Source organism: Schistocerca americana, chromosome 4 (assembly GCF_021461395.2).
Source record: "Schistocerca americana isolate TAMUIC-IGC-003095 chromosome 4, iqSchAmer2.1, whole genome shotgun sequence".
NCBI lineage: Eukaryota > Metazoa > Arthropoda > Insecta > Orthoptera > Acrididae > Schistocerca > Schistocerca americana.
The window spans coordinates 219,325,179-219,349,882 of record NC_060122.1 but is presented as its reverse complement, the minus strand read 5'-3'; the positions used below and the strand labels follow the sequence as shown (position 1 = coordinate 219,349,882).

The 24,704-nt window shown below is 45.0% G+C and overlaps 2 protein-coding genes across 2 annotated transcripts in view; both read right to left on the bottom strand.

The window, feature by feature from the left end:
• LOC124612839 (peptidoglycan recognition protein 4-like) overlaps positions 1-3,260 on the bottom strand; it is a 99,072-nt gene extending 95,812 nt beyond the window's left edge. Inside the window, exon 1 of the mRNA XM_047141265.1 lies at positions 2,828-3,260. Within this exon, the coding sequence (XP_046997221.1) occupies positions 2,828-3,225 (398 nt within the window). The 5' untranslated portion in view covers positions 3,226-3,260. The remainder of the gene's footprint in view (positions 1-2,827) is intronic.
• Positions 3,261-18,365: 15,105 nt separating this feature from the next.
• LOC124613356 overlaps positions 18,366-24,704 on the bottom strand; it is a 74,715-nt gene continuing 68,376 nt past the window's right edge. Inside the window, exon 3 of the mRNA XM_047142053.1 lies at positions 18,366-18,379. Coding sequence (XP_046998009.1) covers positions 18,366-18,379 — 14 coding nt within the window. The remainder of the gene's footprint in view (positions 18,380-24,704) is intronic.

Genomic DNA, 24,704 nt, shown 5'->3' with positions numbered 1-24,704 from the left:
GGACGGCGGTAGAATGGTTTTCTCTTTTTAATGAGAATCGTTTTGACATTAATGACTCTCCGTGTTCAGGAAGATCTTTGGGGTTTGATGAAGATCGTTTAAACACATTAATCCACAATTACACACAGTGACAGCTGACAAATCTGACGAACTGTGATTATTCCATCATTGTGCGACATATGAATACAATGAGGAAGGTTCAAAAATCGGGTGCATGGATACCGCATGCTTTAAGTCAAAATTGTAGCATCATTGCCACAGATACTTCTACAACGCCGCGGTAACAAAAGGTTGGCAGCCCGTCGTCTGCCGAGCACAGCGCAGTCTAGCAGGCTGTGCAGCTCGACGGAACTGGAGTGTGGCTCGTTCACTTCTTAGCTAGATTTCAACCTAGGCAGACGCACTTTCATAACCGGCCCTCAGCCAGTACTGTAATGTTTGCATTCATTCTCTGAGGAAGGCCCATCAGGCTTAGTCCCTGAGAATACGTTGTATTAGTTCATTCCATGTTACGAGATTGACAGTTCATAGCCGCAACTGGAGTCCTAAAAACTACTGAAGATAAGTAATTTCATTGTACTATGTGTTTCTGAATAATAATCCTTCTCTCTAACAGTGTGCCGTACCGCATATTATTGCAACCTGGACTCCTTCAGCTTCTATCAACTCGGCCTCCTACTTATTTGCATTTAGTAACGAGCTGAAAACACCGACGCGTTTAGTGCCTCTAAACAGTGAGACACAATAAAAATCACAAAAAACAGCAGGTGGCCATATGTGGATCTCTGCTTACTCGTTATCAACTGACTCGTGAACAGCACCAACCATACCCATTTCGTATCGTTACTGGTGACGATAAATGGTATCTTTATGTTAACAGAAGGAAAAGAAAGTAATGGCTGAGCACAAACAAAGCAGTAACTCCCCATACAAAGACCTGTGCGTATCCACAAAAGATAATGTTATGCATCTGGTGGAACAGTGACAGTGTGGTGCACCAGTAATTGCATCCTCGAAGTGTAACAATCACTGCTGACTTGTCAACAACTGCAGACTCAATCCTAGAACGACGATCGGGAAGGCTGGGCGGAGTGGTGCTACCCCACGATAATCCACGCCCGCACTCTGCCAGACACTTTACAGGAGTTGGGAATTTATACCGACTCCTCCTTATTCACCTGACCTTGCACCCTCAGATTTTCATCTTCTCCGCTCGATATCGAAGAACCTCCCAGGAACTTCCTTTCCCGATGAAAATTGGCTCCGAAAGTGGTTCAATGAATTCTTCGCCTCAAAACCACGTGATTTTTACAGTTGGGGAGTCGAAAAGTTACTCCAGATTTCGCAGACTGTTGTAAATAGTGAAGGATGTTATTGATGACTAATGTCTGTTCTGCGTATCTGTTGTGTTTACTACACTACTGGCTATTAAAATTGCTACACCACAAAGATGACGTGCTACAGACGCGAAATTTAACCGACAGGAAGAAGAAGCTGCCATACGCAAATGATTAGCTTTCCGGAGCATTCACACAGGGTTGGCACCGGTGGCGACACCTACAATGTGCTGACACGAGGAAAGTTTCCAACCGATTTCTCATACACAAATGGCAGTTGACCAGCGTTGCCTGGTCAATCGTTGTTGTGATGCCCTGTTCAAGGGGGAGAAATGCGCACCATCACGTTTCCGACTTTGATAAAGGTCGGATTGTAGCGTAACGCGATTGCGGTTTATCGAATCGCGACATTGCTGCTCGCATTCGTCGACATCCAATGACTGTTAGCAGAATATGGAATCTGTGGGTTCAGGAGGGTAATACGGAACGCCGTGCTGGATTTCAACGGTCTCGTATCACTAGCAGTCGAGATGACAGGCATCTTATCCACATGGGTGTAACGGATCGTGCAGCGACATCCCGATCCGTGAATCAACAGATTGGGACGTTTGCAAGACAAACAACCATCTGCACGAACAGTTCGACGACGCTGCATTACAGGCAGAAGCGCCTGCGATGGTGTACTCAACAACGATCCTGGGTGCACGAATGGCAAAACGTCATTTTTTCGGATGAATCCAGGTTCTCTTTACAGCATGATGACGGTCGCATCCGTGTTGGTGACATCGCGGTGAACGCACATTGGAAGCGTGTATTCGTCATCACCATACTGGCGTATCACCCGGTGTGATGGTATGGGGTGCCAGTGGTTACACGTCTCGGTCACCTCTTGTTCGCACTGACGGTACTTTGAACAGTGGACGTTACATTTCAGATGTGTTACGACCCGTGGCTCTACCCTTCATTCGATCCCTGCGAAACCCTACATTTCAGCAGGATAATGCACGAACGTATGTTGCATGGCCTGTACGGGTCTTTCTGGATACAGAAAATGTTCGACTGCTGCCCTGGCCAGCACATTCTCCAGATCTCTCACCAATTGATAACGTCTGGTCAATGGTGGCCGAGCAACTGCCTCGTCACAATACGCCAGTCACTATTCTTGATGAACTGTGGTGTCGTGCATGGGCAGCTGTCCCTGTACACGCCATCCAAGCTCTGTTTGACTCAATGCCCAGGCGTATCAAGGCCGTTATTACGGCCAGATGTGGTTGTTCTGGGTACCGATTTCTCGGGATCTATGTACCCGAATTGCGTGAAAATGAAATCACATGTCAGTTCTAGTATAATATATTTGTCCAATGAATACCCGTTTATCATCTGCGTTTCTTCTTGGTGCAGCAATTTTAATGGCCAGTAGTGTAAATTTACGGAAAAACGCTACGAACTTACGCACCAAGCCAATAGTAGCAGAGGAAGAGAGTACGTACGTGATGGAGGCCTCTGGAGGAGGAGGAGGCGCCGTTTCAGCCCAACGGGGCCACGTCTGTATCAGCGAGAAGAAGGCGCGGCCCGGGCTCTCCGACGGCCGGCACTGACAGTATCCAAGGATGCGGTAGTCAGGGGACAGGTGGCCCAGGCGCACGCCTTGCTCCAGCAGCCGCCACAGGGAGGCGACCGCCTCTGGGGAGGGCAGCTCCTGCATGAAGTGGCCGATGAAGGCGACGCCCACGCTGACTGCGTTGTAGTTCTTGGTGTGGCTGCCGACGATGCCCCAGCCGCGGCCCTCGTACACCACGCCGTCCATCCCCACCAAGAAGTTGTAGGCGATGTCGAACCAGCCCTGACCCTCCATGTGCATCAGCTGTATCCGCCGGAGCAGTATCATGTTTAAGGCCGGCGTCTCGGACGATAGGGAGGCTGTGTGGTCTGTCAAAGATACCAACGATCGATCTGAAAATTACTTCTCCACCTCAGAATTTCCACGCATTATCCCTTTCAGACCCTCTGGCTACAATAGTGTACATTAACTTTTACTGGGTCTTAGTTGCAACAGCATTTTTTTCCCCAATGGAAACCTGAGGAACACATTTGTGATTGTTCAACCTTTCCATCGTGTGCAAGTGCTGCCAACTGTTGGGCACCACTGTGAAAATGTCAACAAGACACTGTATCAGTGCGCAACAGCTCGTGGCCACCAGAATATGCATATGTGGTGGGTACGCTATATTCCACAGTACAACTGAATATTGTTTTTGTTATTTTGCACGATAGTTATTGAATGATTATTTTACTACACTACTGGCCATTAAAATTGCTACACCAAGAAGAAATGCAGATGATAAACGGGTATTCATTAGATATATCATATTAGAACTGACATGTGATTACATTTTCACCCAATTTGGGTGCATACATCCGGAGAAATCAGTACCCAGAACAACCACATCTGGCCGTAATAACGGCCTTGATACGCCTGGGCATTGAGTCAAACAGAGCTTGGATGGCGTGTACAGGTACAGCCGCCCATGCACGACACCACAGTTCATCAAGAATAGTGACTGGCGTATTGTGACGAGGCAGTTGCTCGGCCACCATTGACCAGACGTTATCAATTGGTGAGAGATCTGGAGAATGTGCTGGCCAGGGCAGCAATCGAACATTTTCTGTATCCAGAAAGACCCGTACAGGCCATGCAACATACGGTCGTGCATTATCCTGCTGAAATGTAGGGTTTCGCAGGGATCGAATGAAGTGTAGAGCCACGGGTCGTAACACATCTGAAATGGTGCAGTCAATGCGAACAAGAGGTGACCGAGACGTGTAACCAATGGCACCCCATACCATCACGCCGGGTGATAAGCCAGTATGGCGATGACGAATACACGCTTCCAATGTGCGTTCACCACCATGTCGCCAAACACGGATGCGACCATCATGATGCTGTAAACAAAACCTGGATTCATCCGAAAAAATGGTTTTGCCTTTCGTCCACCCAGGTTCGTCGTTGAGTACACCATCGCAGGCGCTCCTGTCTGCGATGCAGCGTCAGGGGTAACCGCCGCCATAGTCTCCGCGCTGATAGTCCCTGTTGCTGCAAACGTCGTCGAACTGTTGGTGCAGATGGTTGTTGTCTTGCAAATGAGCCCATCTGTTGACTCAGGGATCGAGACGTGGCTGCACGATTCGTTACAGCCATGCGGATAAGATGCCTGTCATCTCGACTGCTAGTGATACGAGACCGTTGAAATCCAGCACGGCGTTCCGTATTACCCTCCTGAACCCACCGATTCCATATTCTGCTAACAGTCATTGGATGTCGACGAATGCGAGCAGCAATGTCGCGATACGATAAACCGCAATCGCGTTACGCTACAATCCGACCTTTATCAAAGTCGGAAACGTGATGGTACGCATTTCTCCTCCTTACACGAGGCATCACAAGACCGTTTTACCAGGCAACGCCGGTCAACTGCCGTTTGTGTATGAGAAATCGGTTGGAAACTTTCCTCGTGTCAGCACGTTGTAGGTGTCGCCACCGGCGCCAACCTTGTGTGAATGCTCTGAGAACCTAATCGTTTGCATATAACAGCATCTTCTTCCCGTCGGTTAAATTTCGCGTCTGTAGCACGTCATCTTCGTGGTGTAGCAATGTTATTGGCCAGTAGTGTATTTATTACAATTGAGAACATTTCGTAATTAGATATTTTAGTCCATAAAATGAAGCCAGGTTTACAACGTATGTTATGAAAATGGGTACATATTGTTTGTAAAAATCTTGCGTCTAAAATCGTTAAAAAGTCGCCTAAGTCACACAAAGAAAAATTTCCTTCCTCCATAAAAAAGTTTTGGTCTGAAAAGGATATTGCGACCTATTAATTCACTGACTTTACGCACTGTCTATGTGCAAAAGAGCTTATGGGGGTAGCACTCTTTGAAAATTTATAGAAAACTGATTTTTGTTTGTTAAAAATGTTCCCCGAGATGTCTCATATTCTTGTAGCGTTCATCCAGAGAAGTATGTAGGGTGATTAAGTTGCCCCTAGCATAGGATTTTGTGCAACCCGCAACACCTTCGAAAACGACGTGTGATGTTTTCATATTCTCTCGCTGACGACGTGCAACTATTGGTCCTACATAAAAAGTGAATAAGACATTTTTGTGAGAAATTTAATGCAGGCCACTGTTTTCGAGCTATTAAGAAAGTCGCATTTGTAGGTAACTTTTATTGCTTTACTTCAGTACTTCGAAAACCATCCCAGAACAAATTGTTACTACATTAAATTTCCAACAAATAAGTTGTATTCATTTTTTTTTCTTTAGAGCTAATAGTCTGAGCATAGGGAGTGAGAGAATTAGAAAATCTTGAGCGTGGTAGCTGAAGGCTTTTAGAGTTGCATAAAGCCCATTGGTGCAGGTGGATGAGTCACCCTGCCTAATCAACAGCGCTATGAGTGGCAGCCACAAGTAATAATGACCACCATATTTTGAAACGTCATCACACTGATCGTATTAGTTAGGTGGATGCAACAGAGCCTTCCGATCGAAATCTAACCTAAAATTATTTTTCTGAATCATTAATCACGCCCAGTGCGTTTTCAGAATTGCAGAATGTGTATTAAGGAATTGTCGAATGCCAATGGATAATACTACTGTTCCCTTAAGATTGTCTTGATGTACTCAGAATGTTGGGTCTTCGGCCGAGTTTTCTTACTGGATTGATTCACTTGATAGTTTGCTCTGAATTTTGATAGTAATGCAATTAGTGCATTCCGCTAAAGCTGTTGTTAAAGCATTATATCACTTGTACGTTACATCATTTGCGCAAAACTATATCAATGGAAGACATAGGAAAACAGATCAGGCAAGTATACACAAACTTAGCACTGTTGAAACGACAATGATGGGCCTTTCTTAAACACACATCAAAAAAAGTATTGCATCATCCTGCTCCCCAGAACTCCTGAAGACAGACATTGACTGTGGATATTGTATCACAGACACACTCCCTTTGACTGTTCAAAGAAGTAACTAGACCCGCTCAAAGATGTAAACAACCATGCATGAGCAGCGCCTATTACACGGAGGGGGTCCGACAGCCTATCAGTTCCAGTCATTCCACCAGGAAGGAGGTACACGGCTCGTGTTGTCTGTAGTTCAACCATGACTAGACCGTCAATAGCGCTGTTCGGTCGCGTACGCATCGTTACTTTGTGCCAGGAAGGGCTCTCAACACTGGAAGTGTCCAGGAGTCTCGGCGTGAACAAAAGCGATGTTGTTCGGACATGAAGCAGATACAGAGAGACAGAAACTGTCGAATACATGCTTCATTCAAGGTGCCCAAGGGCTACTACTGCAGTGGATGACCGCTACCAACGGACTATGGCCGGGAGGAACCCTGACAGCAACGCCACCATGTTGAATAGTGCTGTTCGTAAAGCCACAGGACGTCGTGTTACGACTCAAACTGAGCGCAACAGCCTGCATGGTGCGCAACGCCACTCCCGCGTCCATTAAGAGGTCCATCTTTGCAACTACGACACCATGCAACGCGGTACAGATGGGCCCAACAACATGCCAAATGGACCGCTCAGGATTGGCATCACGTTCTCTTCACCGATGAGTGTCGCATATGTCTTCAACCAGACAATCGTCGGAAAGTTGTGTTTGGAGGCATCCCGGCCAGGCTGAACGCCTTAGACACACTTTTCAGTGAGTGCAGCAAGGTGGAGTTTCCCTGCTGTTTTCGGGTGACATCATATGGGGCCGACATACGCCGCTGGTGGTCATGGAAGGCGCCGTAACGGCTGTACGATACGTGAATGGCATCCTCCGACCGATAGTACAACCATATCGGCAGCATATTGGCGAAGCATTCGTCTTCATGGAGGACAATTCGCACCCCATCGTGCACATCTTTTGAATGTCTTCCTTCAGGATAAACACAAGGCTCAACTAGAGTGGCCAGCATGTCCTCCAAGCATGATCCCTATAGAACATGCCTGGGATCCATTGAAAAAACGTAACCAACCAGCCACTCTGAGGAATCTACGCCAAATCGCCGTTGAGGAGTGGGACAATCTGGTCCAACAGTACCTTGATGAACTTGTGGATAGTATGCCACGACGAATATAGGCATGCATCAATGCAAAAGGACGTGCTACTGGGTAATAGAGGTACCGGTGTGAACAGCAATCTGGACCACCACCTCTGAAGGTCTCGCTGTCTGGTGGTACAACATGCAATGTGTGGTTTTCATGAGCAATGAAAAGAGCGGAAATGATGTTTATGTTGATCTCTATTCCAATTTTCTGTACAAGTTCCGGAACACTCTGAACCGAGGTGATGCAAAACTTTTTTTGATGTGTGTAAAGAGGAAGCCGTCTGATAGAAGTTTGTACAGAGCATAAATTAATCATAGCTAACACTTGGTTCAAGAATCATGAAAGAAGGTTGTATACATGGAAGAACCCTGGAGGTACTAAAAGGTATCAGATAGATTATATAATGGTAAGACAGAGATTTAGGAATAAGGTTTTAAATTGTAAGACATTTCCAGGGGCAGATGTGGACTCTGACCACAATCTATTGGTTATGAACTGTAGATTAAAACTGAAGAAACTGCAAAAAGCTGAGAATTTAAGGAGATGGGACGTGGATAAACTGACTAATCCAGAGGTTGTACAGAGTTTCAGAGAGAGCATAAGGGAACAATTTACAGGAATTGGGGAAAGAAATACAGTAGAAGAAGAATGGGTAGCTATGAGAGATGAAGTAGTGAAGGCAGCAGAGGATCAAGTAGGTAAAAAGACGAGGGCTGATAGAAATCCTTGGGTAACAGAAGAAATATTGAATTTAATTGATGAAAGGAGAAAATATAAAAATGCAGTAAATGAAGCACGGAAAAAGGAATACAAACGTCTCAAAAATGAGATCGACAGGAAGTGCAAAACTGTTAAGCAGGGATGGCTAGAGGACAAATGTAAGGATGTACAGGGTTATCTCACTAGGAGTAAGATAGATACTGCCTACAGGAAAATTAAAGAGACCTTTGGAGAAAAGAGAACCACTTGTATGAATATCAAGAGCTCAGATGGAAACCCAGTTCTAAGCAAAGAACGGAAAGCAGAAAGGTGGATGGAGTATATAGAGGGTCTATACAAGGGCGATGTACTTGAGGACAATACTATGGAATGGATGAGGATGTAGATGAAGATAAAATGGGAGATACGATACTGCGTGAAGAGTTTGACAGAGCACTGAAAGACCTGAGTCGAAACAAGGCCCCGGGAGTTGACAACATTCCATTAGAACTACTGACTGCCTTGGGAGAGCCAGTCATGACAAAACTCTAGCATCTGGTGAGCAAGATGTATGAGACAGGCGAAATACCCTCAGACATCAAGAAGAATATAACAATTCCAATCCTAAAGAAAGCAGGTGTTGACAGATGTGAAAATTACCGAACTACCAGTTTAATAAGTTACAGCTGCAAAATACTAACGCGAATTCTTTACAGACGAATGGAAAAACTGGTAGAAGTCGACCTCGGGGAAGATCAGTTTGGATTCCGTAGAAATGTTGCAACACGTGAGCGAATACTGACCTTACGCCTTATCTTAGAAGAAAGATTAAGGAAATGCAAACCTACCTTTCTAGCATTTGTAGACTTAGAGAAATCTTTTGACAATGGTGACTGGAATACTCTCTTTCAAATTCTAAAGGTGGCAGGGGTAAAATACAGGGAGCGAAAGACTATCTACAATTTGTACAGAAACCAGACGGCAATTATAAGAGTCGAGGGACATGAAAGGGAAGCAGTGGTTGGGAAGGGAGTAAGACAGGGTTGTAGCCTATCCCTGATGTTATTCAGTCTGTATATTGAGCAAACAGTAAAGGAAACAAAAGAAAAATTCGGAGTAGGTATTAAAATCCATGGAGAAGAATTAAAAACGTTTGTATGGAGTGTAGCCATGTATGGAAGTGAAACATGGACGATAAATAGTTTGGACAAGAAGAGAATAGAACCTTTCGAAATGTGGTGCTACAGAAGAATGCTGAAGATTAGATGGGTAGATCACGTAACTAATGTGGAGATATTGAATAGAATAGGGGAGAAGAGGAGTTTGTGGCACAACTTGACAAGAAGAAGGGACTGGTTGGTACGGCATGTTCTGAGGCATCGAGGGATCACAAATTTAGCATTGGAGGGCAGCGTGGAGGGTAAAAATCGTAGAGGGAGACCAAGAGATGAATACACTAAGCAGATTCAGAAGGATGTAGGTTGCAGTAAGTTCTGGGAGATGAAGAAGCTTGCACAGGATAGAGTAGCATGGAGAGCTGCATCAAACCAGTCTGAGGACTGGAGACCACAACAACAACAATGTAGAAATATACAGCGTGATTTTTCCACCGTGTACAAATTCTAGAGATTGATCAACGATACAGAACAAAAAAGGTCTAATGAACTTATGCCCGGATGTGCTTGGTTTCCATGCTAGAGACGATTTATTCAATCATACTTTGTTACAGAGACTGCAGTGTAACACGCGCTGTACCATGCAGCCACAGCTATAGAATGCATGGTATCCTCCTCTATGGTGACACTGCCCCAGCGCCCTCTCCTGTGATAGTAAATGGTACTGTTGTGTCCCATTCACTTTCCTTGCTGACGCACCTTGAATGTGATACAGCGTTCTACACAATGGTTCAATATTCGAATCGATAGCTTGTCGACATGGTATGAATTTACGGAAAGGCATATGGCAACGGGTGGCGGGCAGCAATTTGTATCAGGAGACTTATCCTCGCTGACAATAAGCACACCATTCAATGTTTGCAACAGCGTTTCACCGTTTGTCTGAGACAGGGTTGTTTCAGGAAGCAAGAAACCATGAAGGACGTACCAGAAATGTTCGGACAAAAGACTTGGAGAAAAATTGATTAACATTGCGGAAAGCGACCGCCGTGTCAGTACCAGGTAATTGGCTCGCTAGTAAAGGGCAAGCCAGACGACTGTGTGGAACATTCTCCATAACAATTGTTACTATCCTTATCACTTACAGCGTGTGCAGGGCTTACTAGCGACAGACTTTCCAAATCGGGAGCGGTTTTGTCACTGGTTTCTTCACCAGCCAACCACGCTTCCGTGATTTGTGTCATCCACCCTATTCACAGGTGAAGCCAGCTTTACGCGTAGTGATATCTTCATCTTTCATAAAAGTCATCTGTGAGATGATATGCAGAACCCCCATCGTATGATGATTGCGAATCATCAGCATCGATGCAGCCGGAACGTGTGGGCCGGGATAATCGACGATCGTATTTCGGGTCCAGTCTTCCTTCCACGTCGCCCAGCAGGCTGGAACTATCGGCGTTTCTTGCGTGTGACTTTGCCTCCCCTGCTGGAAAAAGTGTGATTGATGATTCGAACGTGTGAGACAGAACATGCTACGGCGCGTACACGCAAGCGTTGAGGCACAAGGAAACCAATTTCAACACACACTGTAACTGACTTTATGGCACAGCGCGTATTACACCGCAGCCTCTGTAACAAAGTATGATTGAAATGTCTCTAGCATGGAAACCATGCATTTCCGGACGTAAGTTCATTAGACCTTTTTTGTTCTGTATCCTCTCGTCGATCGGTTTCAAAAGTTTGTACACGGTGGAAAAAACCACCCTGTAGCATGGGCCGCATCTTAATATCGAATAACTGTACGCTTATGTAACAGAATTGCAGTAAAGCATAAACGTGTTCTATTTTGGTTCTCTCTATCCCTATTAGCTTTACAACAGAAATATTAGATTGTCAGCACGGGTTTGTTTTTTAGGTCAGTGCACAACGTACACTAATATGATTCAGTTTTATTTTATCCGTTATCAAATAATTCTTGAAAGTTTATGGATGTAGAAACAACGACAGCAGAAGGTTGATATCACATCAGATACTGAATCACGAAACAGGTTATACAAATGTATAAAAATTCAACCTGAATGAATTGACTTTGGGGATCTGATAACTGCTTTTATCCGAAGAAACAAATATCCCAGAGCAATATTACATCAAAGTCCCGCCTTCAGTTAGCATTAGAACTGCTCAAAGCCACACAAAATCAGCATAATGCTGGAGTTTTCATCATTAGTTAAACATTCGACCTACGTTTTTTATGGTTTGTATGCTCGACGATGGTTTGTTTTCATCACAAATACCAAACATCTGTTAAATGTACTTCTGATGAATGCATTGGGCTTACAAAGTTCATGGGATAGCGATATGCACATATACAGTTGGCGGTATTATTGTGTTCACGAAGTATAAAATGGCAGTGTTTTTGTGGAGCTGCCATTTGCAATCAGGTTTCCGACGAGATTGTGGCCGCATGAAGGGAATTAACATATTTTAAGCGCGGAATAGTAGTTGGAACTAGACGCATAGGACATTCGGAAATCATTAGAGTGCTCAATATTCCGAGATTCATAGTGTCAAGAGTGGATCGAGAATAACACAGTTCTGGCATTATCTCTCACCAAGGACAATGCAGTGGCCGACGGCATTAAGTTAACAGCCGAGAGCAGCGGCGTTTACGTAGAGTTGTCAATGTCAAGAGACAAGCAACGCTGCGTGAAATAAACGCTGGAATCTACGTGGGACGTACGACGAACGTATCTGTTACGACGTTGCGGGTAAATGTGATGTTAATGGGCTATGGCAGCATACGACAGTTGCGAGTGCCTCTGCTAAGAGCACGACATTGCCTGCAACGCTTCAAGTGTGTTCGTGACCGCACGAGTTGGACCGTAGACGACTGGAAAACATTGACCTGCTGGGATGAGACTCGGTTTCAGTTGGTAAGAGCTAATGGTAGGCTTCGAGTGTGATGCAGACCTCACAAGCTCATTTACCCAAGTTGTCAACAAGGCACTGGCAAGCTGGCGGTGGCTCCATGATAGCGTGGACTCTATTTACATGGAAAGGATTGGGTCCCTTGGTTCGACTTAATGATCATTGACTGGAAAATGTTATTTTCGGATACTTGGAGCCCATCTGCAACTGTTTATGGACTTCGTATTCCCAAACAATGATGGAATTCTTATGGATGACAATGTGCCATGTCACCGGGCCACAATTGCTCACGACTGGTTTGAAGGACATTCTGAACAATTCGAGCCTATGATTTGGCCACGTATCGAACATTTATGCGACTTAATCGACAGGTTAGTTCGTGTACAAAATCCTGCGCCGGTAACACTTTCACAGTAGGAACAGCATGGCTGAATGTTTAAGCAGGGGACTTCCAGAGACTTGTTGAGTCCATGCCATGTCGATTTGTCGCCCTACACAGGACAAAAGGAAATCCGAAACGATATTAGGAGGTATCTCAAGAGTTTTGCCACCTCAGTGTATGTAAGGCAGTACTACTAAGAGTGAAGTGTTATTCGAGTCAGAAATAGAATAATCGAATTTAAAAGCCATAAACGGAACCGCCTGTATCTATAGGGAAAGATACATTAGTAATTACTAAAACACGCATGCTCACATTATAGTAAAGTCACCAAAATAATGCAGCAGCTCGAGCATACCCAATATAACGCTTAAAATGATACAGTACACGCCAAACGCACCTAATAACGCGAATCGTCTCCCGAAATGTCATTTCTGTGACCGACAGCAGCAAATGCTATGGTATAACAAACATAAACATATGATTCCGTGCTCACCTAGGTATCAGTTGTCCTGACGCTGCAGAACGTGGCGGCTAAAGTTCCCAGTTGACTTTAAATACGGTGGCTCCTTGGCCTGTCTGTGTCGTTTACATCGGTCATTATGTCCCTCCCAAAGACACCAGAAGCTCCTTTATTGAGTTACAGGGCGAGTTGTGAAAAATTGTACTCGAAAACCAGTCAGACCGGGAAAAAGTGGCCAATGCGGCAGCATGTTATTTCGCCATTTGCCTAACAGACATGATGTATATTATGAACGTGATAATATCCATAACGAGCTCACCCCCCGCCCCTCCACTCCCATGAAGCACACATCTTGCCGTTGGTGTGGTGGGGCGCGGGGGGGGGGGGGGGGGGCTTGCGTGCCTCAGCGATACAGATAGCACTGCCGTAGGTGCGACCACAACGGAGGGGTATCTGTTGAGAGGCCAGAGAAACATGTGGTTCCTGAAGAGGAACAGCAGCCTTTTCAGTAGTTGCAGGGGCAATAATCTGGATGATTGATTGGTCTGAACCTGTCACATCGACCAGAATGGCCTAGCTTTGCTGGTGCCGCGAACAGCTGAAAGCAAGGGGAAACTACAGTTGTAATTTTTCTCGAGGGCATACAGCTCTGCAGTGTGGTTAAAGTGATGGCATCCTCTTGGATAAAATATTCCGGAGGTAAAATAGTCTCCCAGGAGACTCTCAGAAGGATGTCGTTAACAGTAGAAACAAAACTGGCGTTCTACGCATCAGAGCGTGGAATGTCGTCCCTTATTCGGGCAGGCAGGTTAGAAAATATAAAAAGGGAAATGAATAGGTTAAAGTTATATACAGTTGGAATTAGTGAAGTTCGGTGCCAGGAGGAACAGGGCTTCTGGTCAGGTGAAATATGGTTATAAATACAAAATCAAACAGGATAATGCAGGAGTAGGTTCAATAACGAATAAAAAATAGAAACGCTGGTAAGCTAATAAGGACAACATAGTGAACGCATTATTGTAGCTAAGATAGACCCGAAGCCCACACTTACCACAGTAGCACAGCAGCAGACGTTTATATGCCAACTAGCTCGGCAGATGAGGAGGAGATTGAAGAAATGTATGGTGAAATAAAAGAAATTATTCAGGTAGTTAAGGGAGACAAATATTTAATAGTCATGGGGGACTGGAATTCGATAGTAGGAAAACGAAGACAAGGAAAATTAGTATGCGAATATGGACTGGGTAAAGGTATGAAAGAGGACGCCACCTGGTGGAATTTTGCACAGAGCATAATTTAATCATAGCTAACACATGGTTTAAGAATCATGAACGAAGGCTGTAAACGTGGAAGAGAGCTGGACACACCAGAAGGTCTCAGATTGATTATATAATGGTAAGACAGAGATTTCGGAACCAAGATTTTAAACTGCAAGACATTTCCAGGGGCAGATATGGAGTCTGACCACAATTTATTGGTTATGATCTGCAGATTAAAACTGAAGAAACTGCAAAAAAGACAGGAATTTAAGGAGATGGAACCTGGATAAACCGAAACAACAAAAGGTTGTCGAGAGTTTCAGAGGGAGTATTGAGGAACGATTGGCAAGAAAAATGAAAAAGAATACAGTAGAAGAGGAATATGTAGCTTTGAGAGATGAAATAGAGAAGGCAGCAGAGGAGCAAGTAAGTAAAAATTCGAGAGCTAGTAGAAATCCTTGGATAACACAAGAGATTTTGAATTTAATTTGTGAAAGGAGAAAATATAAAACGCAATAAATGAAGTAGGCGAAAGGGAATACAAACAACTAAAAAATGAATCGACAGAAGGCTCTAAATGGGTAGAGGACATATGTAAGGATGTAGAAGCACATATCACTAGGGCTAAGATAAAAATGGTTCAAATGGCTCTGAGCACTAGTTGACTTAACATCTGAAGTCATCAGTCCCCTAGAACTTAGAACTACTTAAACCTAACTAACCTAAGGGCATGACACACATCCATGCCCGAGGCAGGATTCGAACCTGCGACCGTAGCGGTCACGCGGTTCCAGACTGAAGCGCCTAGAACCGCTCGGCCACACCGACCGGCAAGGGGTAAGATACATGCTGCCTACAGGAAAATGGGAGACCTTAGGAGAAGGTAAACCAGTCCTCAGCAAAGAAGGGAAACCAGGAAGGTAGAAGGTGTGTATAGAAGGCCTGTACAAAGGAGATGTACTTGAGGGCAATATTATGGAGATGGAAGGGAGATATGATATTGTGAGAAGACTTTGAGAAAGCACTGAAAGACTGGAGTCGAAACAAGGTCCCGGAAGTAGACAACATTCCGGTAGATGGTTCAAGTGACTCTGAGCACTATGGGACTCAACTTCTGAAGTCATTAGTCCCCTAGAACTTAGAACTAGTTAAACCTAACTAACCTAAGGACATCACACACATCCATGCCAGAGGCAGGATTCGAACCTGCGACCGTGGCGGTCTCGCGGTTCCACACTGCAGCGCCTAGAACCGCACGGCCACTTCGGACGGCATTCCGGTAGAGCTACTGATGTCCTTGGGAGAGCCATCCATGACAAAACTCTTCCTTTTGGTGAGCAAGAAATTCCAAAGAAAACATGTGCTGACAGGCGTGAAAATTACCTTACTGCCAGTTTAATAAGTCACGGTTGTAAAATACTAACACTAATCCTTTACAGAAGATTGGAAGAACTGGTAGAAGCCGACCTCAAGGAAGATCAGTTTGGATTCCGTAGAAATGTTAAAACACGTGAGGCAATACTGACCCTACGACTTCTCATAGAAGATAGGTTAAGGAAAGGCAAACCTGCAGACAAACCTTCATTTACAGGATTTGTAGACATGGAAAAAGCTTTTGACAATGTTTACTGGAATACTCTCTTTCTTAATTCTAAATGTGGCAGGGGAAAATACAGGGAGAGGACGGCTATTTACAATTTGTACAGAAGCCAGATGGCAATTTTGAGAATCGAGGGGCATGAAAGGGAAGCAGTGGCACAGGGTTGTAGCCTATCCCCGATTTATTCAGTCTGCATGTTGCGCAAACAGTAAAGGAAACGAAAGAAAAAGTTGGAGTAAAAATGAAGTGCAGGGAGAAGAAATAAAAACTCTGAGGTTCGCCGATGACATTGTAATTCTGTCAGAGACAGCAAAGGACCTGGAAGAGCAGTTGAACGGAATGGGCAGTGTCTTGAAAGGATGATATAAGATGAACACCAACAAAAGCAAAACGAGGATAATGGAATTTACTCGAATTAAATCAGGTGATGTCGAGGAAATTAGATTAGGAAATGAGACAGTTAATGTAGTAAACGAGTTTTCCTACTTGGGGAGGAAAATAACAGATGGTGGTCGACGTAGGGAGGATATAAAATGTAGACTGGCAACGGCAAGAAAATTGTTTCTGAAGGAGACAAATTTGTTAACATCGAGTATAGATTTAAGTGTCAGGAATTCCTTTCTGAAAGTATTTGTTAGGAGTGTAGCTATGTATGGAAATGAAACATGGGCGATAAACAGTTTAGACAAGAAGAGAATAGAAGCTTTTGAAATGTGGTGCTACAGAAGAATGCTGAAGATTAGATGGGTAGACCACGTAACTAATGAGGAGCTACTGAATAGAACTGAGGAGAAGAGAAATCTGTGGCACAACCTGACTAGAAGGAAGGGTGGTTGGTAGGACACATTTTCTGAGGCAACAAGGGGTCATCAATTTAGTCCTGGAGGGCTGCGTGAGAGAGGGGGGGGGGGGGGGGGGTAAAATCGTAGACTAAGGCCAAGTGATGAACGCATTAAGCAAATTCAGACGGTTGTAGGGTGTAGTAGTTACACGGAGGTGAAGATGCTTGCTCAGGATAGAGCAGCATGGAGAGCTGCATCAAACCAGTCTTTGCACTGAAGATAACAACAATAACAACATGAACGTGCTCGAACCTGAGATCGGACCGAGCCGTTACAACTTCTGAACAAAATCAGATGGAAAGCTTATCGAGAGAACAGAGCAGCAGATAAGAGAAGCTGACAAAGAGGCCGGCAGGACCACCATAGCCACGAACAAGGTGGAGTAGGATTCCTTTTGGACCTCGAAGAATTTCTGTATTATCCAGAGATGGCTGACTAGAAGCATCTTAATCTTAACTACTAGAAAAGTAACTGCAAATGCGTTTTCCTAAAACCTGTATTTCTTAAACTGACGAGAAACAGAGCTTGAGAGCGGTTACATACGATTTTGATTGGAGCTAGATGCCACCATTCTAAATTGAAGTCTATACCAGCACACGTAACCGTTCTGCTATATCTTCAAAAGTCTATTTTCAGTGCACATTTGTTTCAATATGTCACCATTCTGTTAGAAGGTAACATTTTTGAATTTTTCTATGTATGCTGGTATAAAATATGTTTTAAATGACTTATACAAAATTATTTTGTTTCAAGTTTAGTAGATGGGCTTCGGGAATTCCCGCCGATGATTAATGTTCCGGCTGCAAGGAGTCTTTCCACTTTGTACAGCGGTTACAGCGCTTTCAGAGAGCGTCAGATGTGGACAGAAAAATGTTTCCTACAGATAAGAGTGTAAGAACTAGAACTATATCATCAGATTTTTTGTTTTATTTGAAAAATAATCAAGAACAGCACCTATTTTTATGCGTGTAAAGAGAATTACACTCTTAACTGAGTGCGAGACCGATTTTTAAAGTTTTTAGGCTTCATAAGTCTAGCAGAGGGCCACGTATCTGCCGCAATACCCTGTTCTCTTAACTTCCTATAGCTTGATTAAGCTGCAGAGACGATTATCATTGGCAAAACGAGAAAACGTGCTTAACACAAGCTGAGTACTGTTCAGTAATTAAAATACTGATTGATTCTTAACGTTGTGAATGCAGCGGAAGATCTGTTTGTGACTTAGGTTCAGAATGCACGAAGTCAGGTTCACCACATTGCTTTTCAAAGTTAAAGTTCGGAATATTGGTTGTGAATAACTTTCAAAGACTACGAAACTGTGCTGCAATTCCACAAATCTTTAAACACAACGCTGCAGTTCAAAACCCGACGGTGGAAAAACCTCTGAGTTCCCGAAATCCTGCAAAAATTCCACATGTCCTAAACTTGTCAGTCAAAAAATTTCAAACGCTAATGCTGCTGACAAGCCGATCATGAACGCACGTCTTGACTTACCGATCTCGCAAAGCGAACCGATCTTGGCCAACATGACCACTGCCCTTATACAGCCTCGATGTGCCGTTGCAATACCTACAAAACTAAACTTAGGTGCATATTACTATAAACATTACACATCTAAACACGTCACATACGATTCGCGCTAATCCCTTTGACCTGTTAAAGAATATCATTTTATCACTACTACGTGTATTACACATCAGTCAGGGCTAGAATTTCATCAGATTTCCTAGGTTGGCAATAGATTTTGGTGAGTGTGCTTGGTTTTTGGATTATGTGCAACTTATTCGATGAAATGGTCAAAACGTGCATTACTTACTTTCACCTGTTTTAAACCTGAAAAGAATTAAACCTCCACAGATACTTATCTTAGTCTGTTAACAGGGAGTTGAAAAATTCCCTTTACAGACTTCTGGGGCTTGCAGAGGGGACAGCGTACACGATATTTTGAATTGTAACTCATGTCCGTGAAAACATGTTTGCTAACTAACTGTGCAAGAGGGTGGTCACTCCGCAGAGTAAAGTTTCATTCTGGAAAGTAGTAGAGAATTAACACTTTTGCTACACATACCACTTCAATTCAGTGATGATTAACTGCCCCTGAATTGCTCTGCACAGTTTCATTCGATTCGCAACAGCTCAAACATTTACAACCTGAAACTTCCTGGGATATTAAAACTGTGTGCCGGACCGAGACGCGAACTCGGGACCTTTGCCTTTCGCGGGCAAGTGTCCTACCACTGTTGGAAGGTAAGAGACGAGGTACTGGCGGAACTGAAGCTGTGAGGAGGGGGTCGTGAGTCGTGGTTGGGTATCTCAGTTGTAGAACACTTGCGCACGAAAGGCAAAGGTCCCGAGTTCGAGTGTCGGTCTGGTACACAGTTTTAATCTGCCAGGAAGTTCCATATCAGCGCTCACTCCGCTGCTGAGTGAAAATCTCATTCTGGAAGCATTTATAAGAAATGTTAATAAGAGTAACACTAATATTCAGTACTCCCCACGAGCTGAAGGAGGAGGAGGATGTTAGTGTTTAACGTCCCGTCGACAACGAGGTCATTAGAGACGGAGCGCAAACTCGGGTTAGGGAAGGATGGGGAAGGAAATCGGCCGTTCCCTTTCAAAGGAACCATCCCGGCATTTGCCTGAAGCGATTTAGGGAAATCACGGAAAACCTAAATCAGGATGGCTGGAAACGGGATTGAACCGTCGTCCTCCCGAATGCGAGTCCAGTGTGCTAACCACTGCGCCACTTCGCTCGGTCCACGAGCTGAAATAGTCTTTCTTACCTACTTGAATACTACATGTTATTGTAATTTCATAATTATATCTGTATATTACGTTGTATGGTATGAGTGGTTGAGTGTATGTGGGCGCTTAAGTTCATTTTTATTTTTAAGCAAAGACATGAGACGTTGCCACACAATAGTCATTCTTTTTCACAACAGATTTATTCCGTTCAGCCAGTAGCCATGAGTGGAGTTATCATTCAAGTTTCTTTTAAGAAGTTAATTCCCTATTGATTCTAGTCGATGTGCTTGCATATCTGGAAAGTAGAATCTCCAAAGACAATAAAACACAGTCATACACTCCTGGAAATTGAAATAAGAACACCGTGAATTCATTGTCCCAGGAAGGGGAAACTTTATTGACACATTCCTGGGGTCAGATACATCACATGATCACACTGACAGAACCACAGGCACATAGACACAGGCAACAGAGCATGCACAATGTCGGCACTAGTACAGTGTATATCCACCTTTCGCAGCAATGCAGGCTGCTATTCTCCCATGGAGACGATCGTAGAGATGCTGGATGTAGTCCTGTGGAACGGCTTGCCATGCCATTTCCACCTGGCGCCTCAGTTGGACCAGCGTTCGTGCTGGACGTGCAGACCGCGTGAGACGACGCTTCATCCAATCCCAAACATGCTCAATGGGGGACAGATCCGGAGATCTTGCTGGCCAGGGTAGTTGACTTACACCTTCTAGAGCACGTTGGGTGGCACGGGATACATGCGGACGTGCATTGTCCTGTTGGAACAGCAAGTTCCCTTGCCGGTCTAGGAATGGTAGAACGATGGGTTCGATGACGGTTTGGATGTACCGTGCACTATTCAGTGTCCCCTCGACGATCATCAGTGGTGTACGCCCAGTGCAGGAGATTGCTCCCCACACCATGATGCCGGGTGTTGGCCCTGTGTGCCTCGGTCGTATGCAGTCCTTATTGTGGCGCTCACCTGCACGGCGCCAAACACGCATACGACCATCATTGGCACCAAGGCAGAAGCGACTCTCATCGCTGAAGACGACACGTCTCCATTCGTCCCTCCATTCATGCCTGTCGCGACATCACTGGAGGCGGGCTGCACGATGTTGGGGCGTGAGCGGAAGACGGCCTAACGGTGTGCGGGACCGTAGCCCAGCTTCATGGAGACGGTTGCGAATGGTCCTCGCCGATACCCCAGGAGCAACAGTGTCCCTAATTTGCTGGGAAGTGGCGGTGCGGTCCCCTACGGCACTGTGTAGGATCCTACGGTCTTGGCGTGCATCCGTGCGTCGCTGCGGTCCGGTCCCAGGTCGACGGGCACGTGCACCTTCCGCCGACCACTGGCGACAACATCGATGTACTGTGGAGACCTCACGCCCCACGTGTTGAGCAATTCGGCGGTACGTCCACCCGGCCTTCCGCATGCCCACTATACGCCCTCGCTCAAAGTCCGTCAACTGCACATACGGTTCACGTCCACGCTGTCGCGGCATGCTACCAGTGTTAAAGACTGCGATGGAGCTCCGTATGCCACGGCAAACTGGCTGACACTGACGGCGGCGGTGCACAATTGCTGCGCAGCTAGCGCCATTCGACGGCCAACACCGCGGTTCCTGGTGTGTCTGCTGTGCCGTGCGTGTGATCATTGCTTGTACAGCCCTCTCGCAGTGTCCGGAGCAAGTATGGTGGGTCTGACACACCGGTGTCAATGTGTTCTTTTTTCCATTTCCAGGAGTGTATAAATGTACAGGCACATTAGTTTTTACAGAATCAAAAGAGTATATTCTTACTAAAGTGGTACTCTTTTCACCATTTCCTTTTCCATCTACCTATTAACTCTATGACCCGACATACGACTGTCGCAGAAAATTACAAGACGCCACTACTGCAATGGAGACTGTAACGGCTACTTCCCCTTTTCCCTGGTCCCATGGTCCATGTGGATGGCAAATATGATCTTATGTAGGACACAAATAACGAAAAACTATCGCCAGCACTCCACGACTGGTGGACACATAAACATTTCAACCTTTTGATTAAAAACTGTTTTTCAATTCTCTCATTTTTATTGTCCTAGGAACCTTGGATTGTTTTTACACCTTAGTCTTGTACGAGGACGTACTGAAAAGTGCTCAACATCGGTGGAGGTGTTACGTGTCATGCATATTACTCACAAGGGGAGGCCATGACGTGGGATCACGGATTTACTTCACTTGGTACATCTTTAGTAGGCCATTAAAACAAAATAATGTACAAACAGTAAGTTGCACTACTCTGGCAATTCCGAGAAAATCGCACGAGAAATTTTACGCGTCTATTATGTAACTGATGTACCTGTGCCTAGGTGTCGGAGGTTAGAGTTCCTGGTACTCAACTGGTTAGCGTTCGAACGTGTGTGAGCCGAAGTTTCGACTCCCACTCAGACCTTCATTTTTGTAGTAAAAGTGTAAATTCTGTGATATTCAAAAAATTTGCACCTATTTTATTCGTTCTTGCTACATTAGCAAGGTCTTACCACAACGCAGGTTAACTGCCGAATGCGGCCTGCCTCTGTGTCTGCAGCTCGAAGCGTCGAGGAGCAAAGCAGTTTCCGGTACCTTAACGGATTGTATGTATAAGGGATTTCGCACATCACGACAGAAATACATTTTCACGAAAACTCTATGCGTTTTTTTTCATTTTCTTGTCGATAGTTATAAATATGTTTGTTCTACTAACTAAATTTAATTTAAAATAGTAAGTAGTCAAATAACATGAAATTCACTAAAACATCATGCAAATACACGTGATTTTTTAAAAAAATATATTACCTCTCAAATGTCATATAAATTAGCAATACGATCAGTGAAGAAAAAATATATATTAAAAGTTTGACCAGGAACCGAAACGTCGCCTCATACACGATCGTCCCACGAATCTCAATCACTAACAAATGTTTTTTTTTTAAGATTCTCATTTTGTTCGTTATCGTTCGTTGCATTTGTTCGCGACAGGCGTCCCGTGACATCCTCTCAAGTTCATCGTTAATCTATTCAGTCAGTTTTTTTCACTGAAGAGCCAAAGGAACTGGTACACCTGCCTAATATCATGTAGGGCCCCGCTAACACCCAGAAGTGTTGCAACACGACGTGGCATGGACTCGACTAATGTCTGAAGTAGTGCTGGAGGGAACTGAGACTATGAATCCTGCACGGCTGTCCATAAATCCGTAAGAGTACGAGGGGATGGAAAGCTCCTCTGAACAGCATATTGCAAGGCATCCAGTATATGCACAATAATGTTCATGTCTGGCAAGTTTGGTGGCCAGTGGAGTTGTTTAAACTCAGAAGAGTGTTCCTGGAGCTACTCTGTAGCGTTCTGGACCTGTAGAGTGTCGCATTGTCCTGCTGTAACTGCCAATGTTCGTCGGAATCCAAAATGGACATGAATGGATGCAGGTAATCAGATAGGATGCTTACGCACGTGTAACTAGTCAGAGTCGCATCTGGACGTATCAAGAGACCCATAGCACTTCAACTGCACACGCCCCAGACCATTGCAGAGCCTCCATCAGCTTGATTGTTACCTGCTGACATGCAGGGTCCGTGGATTCATGATGTTGTGTCCAAACCCGTACACGTCCATCCGTTAGATACAATTTGAAACGAGACTCGTCCGACCAGGCAACATGTTGTCAGTCATCTACAGTCCAGTGTCGGTGTTGATGGGCCCAGGCGGGAGTAAAGCTTCGTGTCGTGGAGGGGTACACGAGTGGACCTTCGGCTCTGAAAGCCCATATCAATGATGTTCCGTTGAATGGTTCGCACGCTGACACTTGTTGATGGCCCAGCACTGAAATCTGCAGCAATTTTTCGGTACGATCTGCTACGGTGAACGATTCTTTTCAGTCGTCGTTGGTCCCGTTCTTGCAGGATTTTTTTCCGGCCGCAGCGATGTCGGAGATTTGATGTTTCACCGGATTCTTGATATTCACGTTACACTCGTGAAATGGTCATATGGGAAAATCTCCACTTCATCGCTACCTCGGAGATGCTGTGTCCCATCGCTCGTGCGCCGACTATGGCACCACATTCAAACTCACTTAAATCTTGATAAACAGCCATTGTAGCAGCAGTAACCGATCTAACAACTGCGCCAGACCCTTGTTGTCTTGTATAGGCGTTGCCGAACTCTGCGCTGTATTCTGCCTGCTTACATCTCTCTATACTTGAATACCCATATCTATACCAGTTTCTTTGGTGCTTCAGTGTATTACAGAGGACAGCTAAACCTCTGACCGAACACACTAAGCTACCGTGCCGGCGAAAACCCACTTGACAACCGCGATCTCTGACACGCAGGCGCTACGCACAGAATCTACATGTATTACATAAAAGACGCGCAAAACTTCTCTTCCGATCTTCTCGGAATTGTCAGAGTAATGCATCTTACCACTTGCATATTATTTTGTTTTAATGGCCTACTGAAGCTGCACACAGTTGAAGTAAATCTGTTACACCCAAACGTCGAAGCCTCCCCTTGTCAGTCGACATTGTCTTTCGCTAACGCAAGTTGCACCCTCTGTCGTTAAGGGACTCTGAATTTCATCGTGTGGTGGTGGTGGTGGTGGTGGTGGTGGTGGTGGTGGTGGTGGTTAGTGTTTAACGTCCCGTCGACAACGAGGTCATTAGAGACGGAGCGCAAGCTCGGGTTAGGGAAGGATTGGGAAGGAAATCGGCCGTGCCCTTTCAAAGGAACCATCCCGGCATTTGCCTGAAACGATTTAGGGAAATCACGGAAAACCTAAATCAGGATGGCCGGAGACGGGATTGAACCGTCGTCCTTCCGAATGCGAGTCCAGTGTGCTAACCACTGCGCCACCTCGCTCGGTTCATCGTGTGATCTGGCAGTTTGTAGCGTAACTATGTCAGTGGGTGAGAAACAACGTGATGTGACAGAGTTTCTAGCCGTAGAAACCATGCCTCCAACTGAATTTCATAGGAAGATGAAAGGTCTGTACGGTGATGATTGCATCGACATCAGTAAGGTGACGGTGGTGGTAACCTCTACAGGTGTGACAAAGCTCGGAGTGGACGGTACTCGACCGATGAAGCGTTGACACGGCTGGCGGAGAGGGACAGGAAATATTCTCGGCAAGAATCGGAAGAACAAAGCAGCAACTTTTGTTCTAGCTCTCGAAATGCTCTTCTCACTCTAGTCAATATGTACAAGG